The sequence below is a fragment of the Abramis brama genome (genome assembly GCF_963993115.1).
Source record: "Abramis brama genome assembly, chromosome: 2".
Classification (NCBI taxonomy): Eukaryota; Metazoa; Chordata; class Actinopteri; order Cypriniformes; family Leuciscidae; genus Abramis; species Abramis brama.
The window spans coordinates 26,204,611-26,216,681 of NC_139964.1; the positions used below are offsets into that span (position 1 = coordinate 26,204,611).

The window sequence follows — 12,071 nt, forward strand, 5'->3', positions numbered from 1 at the left end:
AGAACAACATAGTGACGAAACGCGTTTGTCCGTTTAGGGCCACTGTAGAAACATGACGACGCATTTCAGTGTAAGGAGCTAGTAACGTAACTAGTAATTTAACTAATTACTTTTGAAATAAAGTAATCAGAACAGTAACTTGGTTACTTTTAAAAGGAGTAATCAGTAATTTAATTACATTTCCACACCACTGAAAACATAGTTATGTATATTATATTGCATTTGTCTACAGATCCTCCTTAATATTACACAATGCACCTTTAATTAAGCTCTCTCTTTCTATCACAGCTCCTCCTGCTGGTCTTCGTGATCTACTTCGCCGTACGTGAGGGCGCGATTGTCCGGAAACAGGGGCTTGGCTACTTCCTGCGCTTGTGGAATATAGCAAGTGTTTGCAGTCTGCTATTGGCGATTTGTGTCGTCTCTTTACACCTGAGTCGCTCCGTTCTGTCCGCCCGCCAGTGGGGCTCATTTCTACAACAACAGGACACGTTCACAGACTTCTTTCCTCTGGCCCAACAGAACCAGGTTTTGACCCAACTGAGCGCGGCTTTGCTCTTCCTGCTGGTGCTCAAGGTGAGCGAATGGGAATCAAACACATGACTTCGGTGTTGTTAGCAAAATGCTTACAGTTTGAGCTACAGAATGCCACTCCTTAAAGGGATAGTTACCCAAAAATGAAAATTCTGTCATCATGTAATCACCCTCGTAGTTCCAATCCCATTTGTCCATGATAGTTTTAATGAAATCTAAGAGATTTCTGTCCATTGAAAGTCCATTGCTTCAAAACTCTGATGCTTTGAAACGTTCATAATAAGATTGTAAAAGAAATCCATATGAATCGAGCAGTTTAATCCAAGTCTTCTGAAGAGACACAATTTTGATACTAATTTAGGCTTTTATTCCCATATAAACACTGATCAATGAACATACAGTACATAGAGCCCTCAAATGTGGTAAAGGGAAGCTAAACCGTACTTGCTTGAGAACAAACCTCATTAGTTCTTGCGGAAGCTCAAACGTGCTTGCGTGACGTGAGAATGAACCTCATTCTTGTGCGTCAAGCAAGCATGCTTGAGTTTCTGTTTGCCAAATTTGAGTGCTCTATGGACATTCGCTGACCAAAAAAAGTTACTTAGTGTAGCTGTAAAGTTCAGACTTGATAACTAGAAGAATGAACCATTGTGCCCTTGAGCAAGGCACTTAACTTCAGGCTACTCCAGTGAGATTGCCTTGCTAATAAAGGTGCTGTAAGTTAGTTTGGGTCAACTTTATGCAGACGCAAAGTTATAAATTCCATCCTCATGCTCTTCTCAGGCCAGACAACCCTAAATATTTAATTCTGCAATAATTAATGGTATGAAAATAAATTTTACTGTGAGGCATCATTTATCACCCACCTCATTTCTCTCCGTCTAGGCATCGCACCAGCTGCGCTTCATGAGAGAATGGGGGGTTTTCGGGAGGACGCTGAGGAGATCTTTCTGGGAGATGCTGACGGTTGCCGTCACTCTTCTCGTGTTCCTGTTGGCATACTCGCACACTGGACACCTGGTTAGGACACGCACACACCACTGCACACCATCTGCAATGTGATTTAAACTACAGTGGTTGGACAATGAAACTGAAACCTGGTTTTAGGATTTTATTTTATTTCACAATAATTTAGTATTAATATTATTATTAATATTGCGCCGCCTCCTTATCCCAAGGCCAGAGGGATTTGAGCCATTCCTCTTCCAGAACAGTGGCCTAGTCACTATGTGATGCTGGAGAAAAAAACATTTTCTGACTCACTCCTCCAAAACACCCCTAGGCGGCTCAAAAGTTTTCAGATGTGGTGACTCTGCCGGCCATTCACTTTCATGTTTATCAAACACAAGTCTTGCTGTGTGTATTGGTGTATTATCATGCTGATACACTGCACCCCCTTCAGGGTACAATTTTTGAACCATTAGGTGCAGAACCATTTTGAACATTCCTCCAGAATGGTTTGGCAGTGATGTGCCCATCAAGCACAGTAGGGAATGTTATGATATCGCTGCCCAAACCATCACTGATGCTTTGGGGCTTCTCCACATCATAACTCCCACAGATGTGGGAAGGACAGTGATGGTGGACTCATCAGAGTATGACTCATGTACATGTATTGTACAAGCTTCACATTGTGCACAGCCCAAGATTTGACTGTTGGCACCAATGAAATTTAGCTTTGGCACGAGTGACCAAAGGTTTGGCTATAGCAGGCCGACCATTGAATATTGACTTCCAACAAACAGTTTTGGTGGAAACGGGAGAGTCGAGGTGCGCATTTAATACTGCAGTGAGTTGGGCAGCTGTGGTTTTATGTTTTTTGTATACAATCCTGGTTAGTACCTGGACATCCATTTCAGACAGCTTCCTCTTGCGTCAATAGCAGTTACTCCTGTTGGATGTGGTTCGTCCTTCATGGAGGTATGCCGACATTACCCTGAAAACCGTACCTCTCGATACACCACAAAGACTTGCTGTCCTGCTCACAGATGAGCCAGTTAATTTTTATTTCAATATAAAAAAACCGCATTGAGTCATGATTATCCTGATGACCTGCATGCATAACTAAATATCCTACTAATGCAGAGGAAACGAGTATAATTAAAAACATGTATTAGATTCATAAAGGACATGAGTTTATAAAAGCACTCTGAACTTTCTGATTTATCTGAACTAAAGGTTCATGTCTTTTAACTGTGTACATAATTGAGTGTGTGAGGACCTTGATGCTGGCTGAATTAGACAATACAAATTTCCTACCGAGGGAGGTAAAACTTGGTATGCTGAAGTGACCTTGACCTTCTGTAAAACCAGCTGCAAAGACTGGGTATTGTTATTAGTTGTTTGAGTCAAGCGTCACTATTGCTATTACTCATACAGGGGGCTAGAGATTTGATCAAACACACAAACCTTATGTATTAAACATAAGGGCATAACTTGTTCCACACTATTTGTGCTCAAATCATGCGGCTTGTTGAGGAGAGTTGTGCTTTTACTTTTTTAAGCAGGTGCAAAATTCCATATACTTTATGGGAGAGACAATTAATAGAGACCATAATAGCATAGAGATTTGAAGGTTGGCTCTTTTGGGCTAGTAAGCAACCATCACTTTAGAATGCCTTAGCAACCACATAATAGTGACCAAGCAACTGCTTAGCAACACCCTGACAACCACTCAAGAATTGTGGGTTGAGTTGTATATGTCTGTGCATACATTTGCAAATGTGTTTGTGCATGAATCCGAACACACCACCCTTTCCTTCTTCCTGAATTATTAAATACAAATTCCAAGAAGTTCTTGGCTGTTTACATACAGTAAGTGCAACAAATGTTGGCACAATGTTGAAGCAGATGTAAGAGGCTGTTAAATTATCTCCCTCACTCACCTAGAATACTTAATGGATCAGTTATGAGCCATCATTGTACATCTTATAAATGTTAAAAGCAGTCTGTTCTGATCAATAAATCCAATTTCTGCTCTTTTCTGGATTTAGTCCAGAAGAGTGTTTGCTAAAAGTTTAGCAAAATCTTAAAACAAGCACTTTCTTTTTTCCCTTCTAGATTTTCCACTCTGCCATGGAGGGCTACGGAACTGTTAGCTCTACTTTCTTGAAGTTACTCGGCTCTAGTGGGCGTGGACTGTTGTCATGGCGACCAGAGAGTGGCTCCTCCCCATGTTCTGCTTCCTGTTTCATCTTCCACATTAGCTTTACTCTACTCAGACTCGTTTTGCTGTGGCTTTTGGTCTCGGCATTGCTAAGGAACTATCGTCGGGCAAGGGCGGAACTGTACCGTCCAGCCGTTGACCTACAGGACTATGAGATGGTGGAGTTGTTCCTGCGACGCCTCAAAATGTGGATGGGGCTCAGCCGTGCTAAAGAGGTGCGTGTACTTACATAATACCCAAGATTTTGTCTGATGCAAGTTTTTACCAATGTAGCATGTCTGGAATTAGGTCTTGCAAGTATCTGATGTGATTATGAACTCTATGTAGGTTTATAGGATCACAAATTGATGACTCTACCTGAGGCACTTGTTTATTTGCCAAACCTGAGTAGCTCATTTAGCCCATAGTCCCTTGATCCCTTCAGTCGATTTGTAGTACATTAGTAGATGCTTTTAAGACAAAGCAATTTGCAGAGCAGAGAGATTCCCCCTGAAGCACATTGTCTTGATAAAGTAGTATTGAAGACATTGTTAACTGTGTGTGTGGCATAGTGGCTAAAGCTCATAAATGGTTGCTAGTCAAGCCCTCCAAGAAACGAACCATGAACTGTTACCTTTGTGCTCTTGAGGGCACCTTTCCCCAGGTTTCTCCCAACAGATTGTCCCTAAAAAAAAAAGTGTACAGTAAGTTGCTTTGGATAATGACTAACTCTTTTTACTGACTTTCTAGTATGTCACCAGTCTTCCAGATTGATCCTTCACCCCAGACCTTGACCTTTTAAATTACCACCACACACTTATCTTGACCCTTTATCCCTTTCTTCCCTGATAGTTCCGGCACAAGGTGCGATTTGAAGGTATGGAGCTCCCGCCTTCACGTTCCTCTTCAACAAGTGACTGCAAGTCCTTGTGTCTTCCTCCTCTGGACACTCCAGAGGCTCCCCCTACTCCCGACAGTGTTGATGGAGGATCTGAGGCCTCCTGGCGGCCCACTTCCAGCAGTCCTTGCAGTCTGGCTGAAGCCCCGGGTCTGGGACTAGGCCTTACCTTAGGCCTTGGGGTGATAGTTGGAGGCCAAGGCTGGAAAGAGAGAGCCGAGATGGAGGCAACGCTCCGCAGAATCCTCCCAGCTTTCGATGCTTTGCTTCTTCAGCTGGACCGGGTCACCCATGCCACAGAGGAATTGTATCGAACAGAGTGCCGTCTAGAGAGGCTGCTGAGGAAGAGTAGAGGACGGGGCAGAGGGACACGCCGCCATAGAAGTCTGGAGTCTGCAGGACAGAAGAGACATAGATACAAGGGGGCAGACAGGAACACACAAGTGGCAGAGAGTAGCAAAAGTCCCTCGATAACTGAAATAAGTGCACCTGTGTCCGAGAGAAATCTTCACAAGAGAGACAGGAGGTCAAGGAAATCAGACAAGTTCTCACAAATCACCAGTGGCCTTCCCACAAGCCTCAATAAGGTAGACTCCAGTCCCCACAGGACCGATAGTCTCCAAAAGACTCAAGAAATTCTCAGTACTGTGGTGGTAGATGTCAGCAAGACCGAGAAAGACCCTCACAAGGTCCCCCTCAAAGCAAGTCCTTCTAAGGAGGACAGTAGTCCACCCAGAGTCCAAAAAACTGACAAGGCTTCTCATAAAGTAAAAGGAACCTCCAAGGTTGACCCAAACTTCCAAAGAGACTCTGAGGTTGTTGGCTGTGCCAACAAACCTGCCCCTGCCCCTGCCCCTACCCCCGTTCCCACTCCAACGTCTACTCCCTCAACTGCTCCGGTTTCTGCCATAACTACCCCAGTACCGATCCCTCGCTCCCATGAGTGGGTTCCTCCCAGCAACAGCGAGAACCTTCCCTCCAGTGTATTCCGGCACCCTGCACACACTACTACGAATCCCACCCGCAAACGCAAGCACAAACCTCCCCCTCTTAAAAACAAGGTGCACCCCAACACAGACAGACCAATCTCAGGACATCCCAAACCTTGACATTCCAAGGTTCCAACAATCAGTATGCAAGTTAAGGCAGATTTTATGAATTGAGTCATAAAGCTAAAGGACTCAAGGAATGTTGAAGCTCAAGGGTTACGGCCTTTCATGAGGAAATGAGGACCTGGTGACAGCGGGTTTTGTAACCAGGCCCTCAAGAAGAGCAAATGCAAGACGTTTCTCAAACAAAACCAAATAATAGACCACAGCCTTAAGTTCCAACCCACAAGTCTTTCAATTGGTGACACCTTACTAGAAGTCACAAGATGGAAACTAGGTGCAGGTCACCATGGTTTCTACAATCCTCAAGAAGTTTCTTCAATGCAAGTTGCCCTTTTCCTTCCCCTCTCGCAGTGACCTCAAGTCCAACCTCTTGACCCTGGTGGTCAACTGAGTTGAAACCGACAAGAGCACACCTCGTGCTGTCGCAGAAACAAAACAAACTCTTGAAAGAGACAATGAAGGACTACAACAGCACGCCTGTTGATGCAGGATGGCTAAAGCTTGATGGTACTTGTCATACAATGGTTTTAGTTATGTTTAATGAATAGTGTTCTTTTTTTGTGTTGTTGTTGAAGGAAGCTATGTTAAGGTCATGGGTGAATGTATTGCCCATCGATGCAGAATAGGCACAACTTATTCAGAAAGGCTCACACTGACAGACTCGCACACAAACAGACACAAGACACACTTAGATTTGCGGGTACATATTTGATACCATTCCATAAATATAGAGCTTTGAGATACTTATGCATAATTCATGCTTTTTAATATAGGAAAATAGATGCAAAAACATATCAGAAAATATATAGACTTGTATGATTTCCCCACCTACACTTACACACTCACACTAACATACTTCTGAAGAGGCCATCAGGGTGCTAAACAACTAGTAATCCTCAGGATTTCACATATATTTCTTCCGACATAATTGCATGTCATTACCATTCATAGGTATTTCAGATGAAATGGACCTGAGGGCGAGTAAGAGAAGATTAAAATAGAAGGAAAATTGAGAGAAAGGAAAGGGTGTCAGAAATGGTAAATTCAAAGGGAGTCATAAAAAATGGGATATGTTAATAGAAGGACTTGAAAAGGTAGATGAAGGGAAATGTTAAGAGCGCAAAAGGTATGTCCCTCGTTCAAGCACAACTCCCAGAATTCTCTGTATGGGGATTTGTTGTTCCAGCAGGTAAAAATTATGTTCCATGAAGAATTATTATTGTAAGTAGTTTGTTAATTCATGAAAAATCAGCTTATTATATATGGAAGTGTTTGTTGCTGCCTTCTATGATGTTTTGAATCTAATTTAAAAAGCACTTTGTATTGATGTTATAAAATGAATGATTGTGACGGTATCAGTGTGATTTAGTTTGAATGTGTTATGGAAAATGTTTTGCAGAAATAATAAAATAAGCTTGGTACGAACATAAGAGATAGTTACAACAGCATTACTCTCCGTATAATTTTGCCAAAGCTTGCTACTCAAGTAAGAAGAGATTAACTTAAAGTTTCTTTTGTACTTAGCACTTTATTTCAATGTCAAGCTTTAGTGCTTTGCCATACTTAACTAGTGTGTAATGTTTCTTCACATACAGCTTTCCAGAACTATTCTCGTTGAGTATTATACACAAGCTGCATCAGGATGATAATTACCATTAATATTTTTCATGTATTGGTTTTTATAATGTGTCGATTTTGTGTCTCTTGTGAAGTACTAAAATAATGTTGTTTACCGTGATGACGCTCAGGGACCCTCTTTGTAAAAACTCAAACCAGGATTTTTTTTGTTTGTTTGTTTGTATTGGCTTCAATCAATACATGTCTTAAGGTCTCATATAATGAAATTAGAGTAGTTGAGAGTGATTGGATGATGAAGTGATGCTTAAGCATTCAAACAGATCCACTACAGGGAGTTTTGATTCTGTCAAAGGTCACGTCCACTACAGTAACGTCCTTATTCTGGCCATTCCAGATCAAGTTTTGAAAGGTCATGTTTATCTGTACATATTGGTGTGCCCTGATGTAAATATTGTATTAGAGTTTGATTGCATTTTTTTAAATCTCATTTGCCTTAACCGCACTGAGAGGAAATTCTGTTTTGATTCCATTACACAAAATGGACGCCGGGATGTACACTCATTTCACACAAATGCTTTGCTGCATATTTCATTTCACCTTGTCGTTGACCAAAGGAAAAAAAATACACCAAAAGTATGAAAGCATTGCTTTATAAAAAAAAAAACATTTTTTAATAGAACTACACACAGCACAAGCGGTCATTTTAAAATATAATGGCTTTTTAGTAGTTCTTTGCAGGACAGTACTGCTGCTGAAACATTTCATACTTTTAGGTGCATGTCAGAAAAAATTCAAGTCAGTCACATGCGCCAAAACCAACTTGCATGCAATAATGTAAAGTCCTACATTTTTTGTACTAAATGCTGAAGGTAATGTGTTGATTGCAGGTTTGCCATTTTGTGTTGTATTGTGCTGTTGTACTTGTAACTTTGTAGCACTTCGCTTTACATGCTTTTGCACTTGACAAAGTCAAATAAAGAGTCTGACAGCTGAGAGTCTCTGGTTCATGTGGGGCTTCAGTTCAATATATTGATTTACCTTTAAAGGCTTTTTATTCACTTGTGCCACAACATAAACATTACATTGCACTTTGAGATCTCTGGGAAATCACAGCTCAAGTCTCCACTCAAAGGTATCATCTTCAATGCTTTTGTTTAGGGCAGGGGTGTCCAAACGCGCTCCTGGAGGAACACTGTCCTGGAGAGTTCAGCTCCAGCTTTGCTCAACACACCTGCCTGGAAGTTCATAGTACACCCTTTATTAGCTGCTTCAGGTGTGTTTAATTTGGGTTGGAGCAAAACAATGGCCCTCAAGGAGTAATATTGGATACCCCTGGTTTAGTGTAAAAGTTAAAGGTACACAATGTAACATTTGGACCTCTAGCAGTTAAAAAAACTGCATGTATTTTGTGGAAGAACATGGTTTTGGTTGTGCTTTGCCTCTGCATGACTGTAAAGATGAATATATTATCCTTCAGCTCATAAAACATTTTAGATTTAGATTGGGAGGATCTCAAGTGGACTAGCTGAAGATGTTACTGTAGCTTTGCCCATTAATAGACACGTACTTCCTCGAGAATAAATTCCAGCACAGATCTACAATAACCATAATGAAATGAGCCTTCACAATAAATAATACTTTACATTGAACTCTGTTAGAGAGCTACATATGGCAGTTTATCTGTATCGGTTGAGTAATAAAAACACTGTGTCGCTTTTACAACATTTCAAATCCCTCAGTTCTTGCCATCTCTGAAAAGCCGAGCTAATGTTGATTCTTGTTTTATTACGAGCTCTGTCAGTTTCCAGCAGAAACCATCCCGCCAGAACTAAAATATAAACACTTATAGGCTTACCATAGTGAATCAGGGTGAAACTAAAACACGTTTTAGAAGAAGAATTGATGATGAATTGACTTTAAATTTTGTTTGTTAAAAAAAAAAAAGGTTGTATATGTATTCATATTTCTTTCCTTGACATATCCGCTCAATTGTAACGCAGCCTTGAGTTTTAGAAAGGTGCTATAAATTAAAATGATTAATATTTCCCAACCTCCTGGTATCTATACAGACTAAAGCAACAGTTTCAAACATGAGTGAAAGTAGACTCAGAACAGCAGAGGTATTTTTGCACATTTCATTGTTTTATTTGATAGCGAAGAGCACATGTCTGATGTGGTTTACCATTTTTAGTGTTGTTCTGCAAATCTGCTGTTCTATTAGAAACTCAGATTAGAAATAACCGTCACACACACAAAGAAAATTGTGAAAATGACAGAAAACAAGCAATTAGGTCACAGTAATCTTCAAGCACACTGGATTCACATCCTCACGTCTTCAGGAACACTTTACAATAATGTTCTACACATTAGTTAGCATGAATAAATAATAATAATTTGTAACATTTAAGGTTGTATTATGAAATTACGTGAAATGCATGTGCAAATTAAATGCTTTAAGAATAGGTCATAACATCTAATGTAATAACTATAGAACGTTACTGTAAAGTGCTTCCATGTTTTCCATGAAGCTGTCCTGTGGACTTCGTAAAGCTCGCGGTGTAGTTCATGCAGGTTGTTATGTTGGCACTGCTGTGTGGACGGTTATTTCAAATACTCAGAGAAAAACAAGAGAGATTGAGTAAGTGAGCATGTGAGAGAAACAAACGTGTGGATGAAGATGGGAAGAGACTGTGGAGAGGAAAGCGTGTTAACTGTGTGTGTTGCGTGCGCAATTTTGCGATACTGCTAAAAACGGCGTGCGATAATGCCAGTGTGTCTCTTTACGTCCATCTTTCAGCAGACAGAGCAGCGTTTGTGAAATTCATTCATACAGTCAGTCAGTCAGTCACAGCGTTGAGTGAGGCCAGCTGAACGGATCTCTTCCTGATGGCACAGTGGGTCGCTGTAAATGTGATCTTACTAACGCTCCGCCTTCAGGAAAGGGTTCATTCATCTGGACTGATGGGAACGCGGCGTCTCGGTTAAAAACACATTCTCTCACTAGACAAAGTCTGTGAAATCGTCGACGGTCGACACGAGCCTCTTCCTCTGGCCGGCGTCCGGGTTGGAAGCAGAACCGGAGGGCTGGTGGGCGGGTTTATTCTGCATGGGACCGTGGCTTTGAGTCAGAGAGATCCCATGAGTGGGACGGGACTGGATTTCCTCCTGAGCCTAAAGATGGAGAAAAGCCAAGAGAGAGCAGTCCCACAATGCATTATTTATGCAATACATATTATATATGCAATTATAGATTATAGTGAGCACTCTCACCCGGGTCCTGATCCTCTTGATGTGTCTCAATCTTGCCAGCCATTTTGAAGCGTACGCGTCCGACGGGTTCGCCCTGGACTGGTGCACCAGCGACGCCATCTTTCCAAGACAAAGGAGCAGATAAAAGACTCATTAAAAGGGTATAATGTAATTGTTTATTCTCGAAACCGTAATTACGTTCGCATCTAAGACTGATTAAAGTCAACATGAAACACCTTCCAGATTGTGATATACTTTGCACTGCCCACATTTCAATATTATTTCCCCAAACTGAAGTACTTGTGTCTACTATAGGCTACTAAAGTTCAACGGTAACCACGGCAACGAGAGTTTATTAATCCACCCCCAAAATAGTCCTTGTCCCGAGTGAAACCCGATTTTGCATTTTGCCGGCCATTTTCTGGCATGTTGTGCTAATTGGAGGCAGAAGCAGTGGGCTGAGACTTCCTGCAGTGATTTGTAGGGTCTCGGAGGAAAGCGTTGGTGTGTGAGTCACAACACCGTCTCCACTTATCACAGCAGGTGGGAAGAGTTGTGAGCTCAACTATCCAAGAGGAGAATAAAAGCTGCGTGCGGCAAACGGTTTTCCATCTTACGGATACGGTCTTTATAGTGGTTTTCATTAAGGAAAACATCATTACTGCATTTGCCGTGCATCATTTGAGCTGCACATATAAATTATACCTGAAATTATGACAATTCGCACCTGACAAAAACAGTTAAACGCATTAAATGCTAGGGCTGGGTAAAAATATCGATTTCTCAATTTGAATCAATTCTTAAAGGGATAGTTTACCCAAAAACAAAAATTTTGTCAGTTTCTGTCTTCATTTGAACACAAAAGAAGATATTTTAAAGATTAAACATAATAATAATAATAATACTATGGAAGTCAATGGCTACTGTCAACTGTCTGGTTACCAATATTCTTTAAAATATCTTCTTTTGTGTTCAAATGACGACAGAAACTCGTACAGGTTTGGAACAACATGAGGGCGAGTCAATGATGACAACATTTTCATTTTTGGGTGTACTATCCCTTTAAATCCCAAGAATTTTTATACTGTTCTTCAGTATTTAATGTATGTTTGAATAAATGCATCAAGTTTTTATGACAGCCACCATGTTTATATATTTTTTTTTAAACGAATTGGAGTAGAAACATAATTACGTAATTATAAAGTCAGTATTATAACTATTATTATAAAAAAAAACATACTTGTGAGCAATTTAAGTGTTTGTATACAAATCAGTTAATATTAAACTTCATTATTATAGCAATGTAGTACCAACTGATTCCCTGTTTAATGGCAAATTTTCTAATATTTTCAAAAATTTTCAAGTACTTTTACTATGTACTGTATGTATCTGATATCCAAATTAATAAATATCAAAAACAAATTGAATTTTGTGTCAATCCACAGCCCTTTCACATACCTTTCTGATTTGGTTTTTGCATAGTAACGCCCTAGCAACCACCAGGGGTGTGAAAATTATACCGAAGTGAAAGTCTGGATACTGAGTGAAGTCCAAG

The 12,071-nt window shown here is 40.7% G+C and overlaps 2 protein-coding genes across 3 annotated transcripts in view; one reads left to right on the forward strand and one right to left on the reverse strand.

Annotated features, from left to right (window-relative positions):
* The window catches only part of pkd1a (polycystic kidney disease 1a), an 89,855-nt gene extending 81,916 nt beyond the window's left edge, over positions 1-7,939 (forward strand). Inside the window, exons 45-48 of the mRNA XM_084099658.1 lie at positions 289-576; positions 1,420-1,554; positions 3,595-3,915; positions 4,532-7,939. Coding sequence (XP_083955784.1) covers positions 289-576; positions 1,420-1,554; positions 3,595-3,915; positions 4,532-5,686 — 1,899 coding nt within the window. The 3' untranslated portion in view covers positions 5,687-7,939. The remainder of the gene's footprint in view (positions 1-288; positions 577-1,419; positions 1,555-3,594; positions 3,916-4,531) is intronic.
* A 1,449-nt stretch (positions 7,940-9,388) lies between these two features.
* Positions 9,389-12,071, reverse strand: part of tsc2 (TSC complex subunit 2) — a 44,473-nt gene continuing 41,790 nt past the window's right edge. For both annotated transcript variants that reach the window (XM_084099670.1, XM_084099669.1), the window contains 2 exons: positions 10,538-10,636; positions 9,389-10,438 (listed from right to left, as the gene is read on the reverse strand). In XM_084099670.1, coding sequence (XP_083955796.1) covers positions 10,268-10,438; positions 10,538-10,636 — 270 coding nt within the window. In that variant the 3' untranslated portion in view covers positions 9,389-10,267. The remainder of the gene's footprint in view (positions 10,439-10,537; positions 10,637-12,071) is intronic.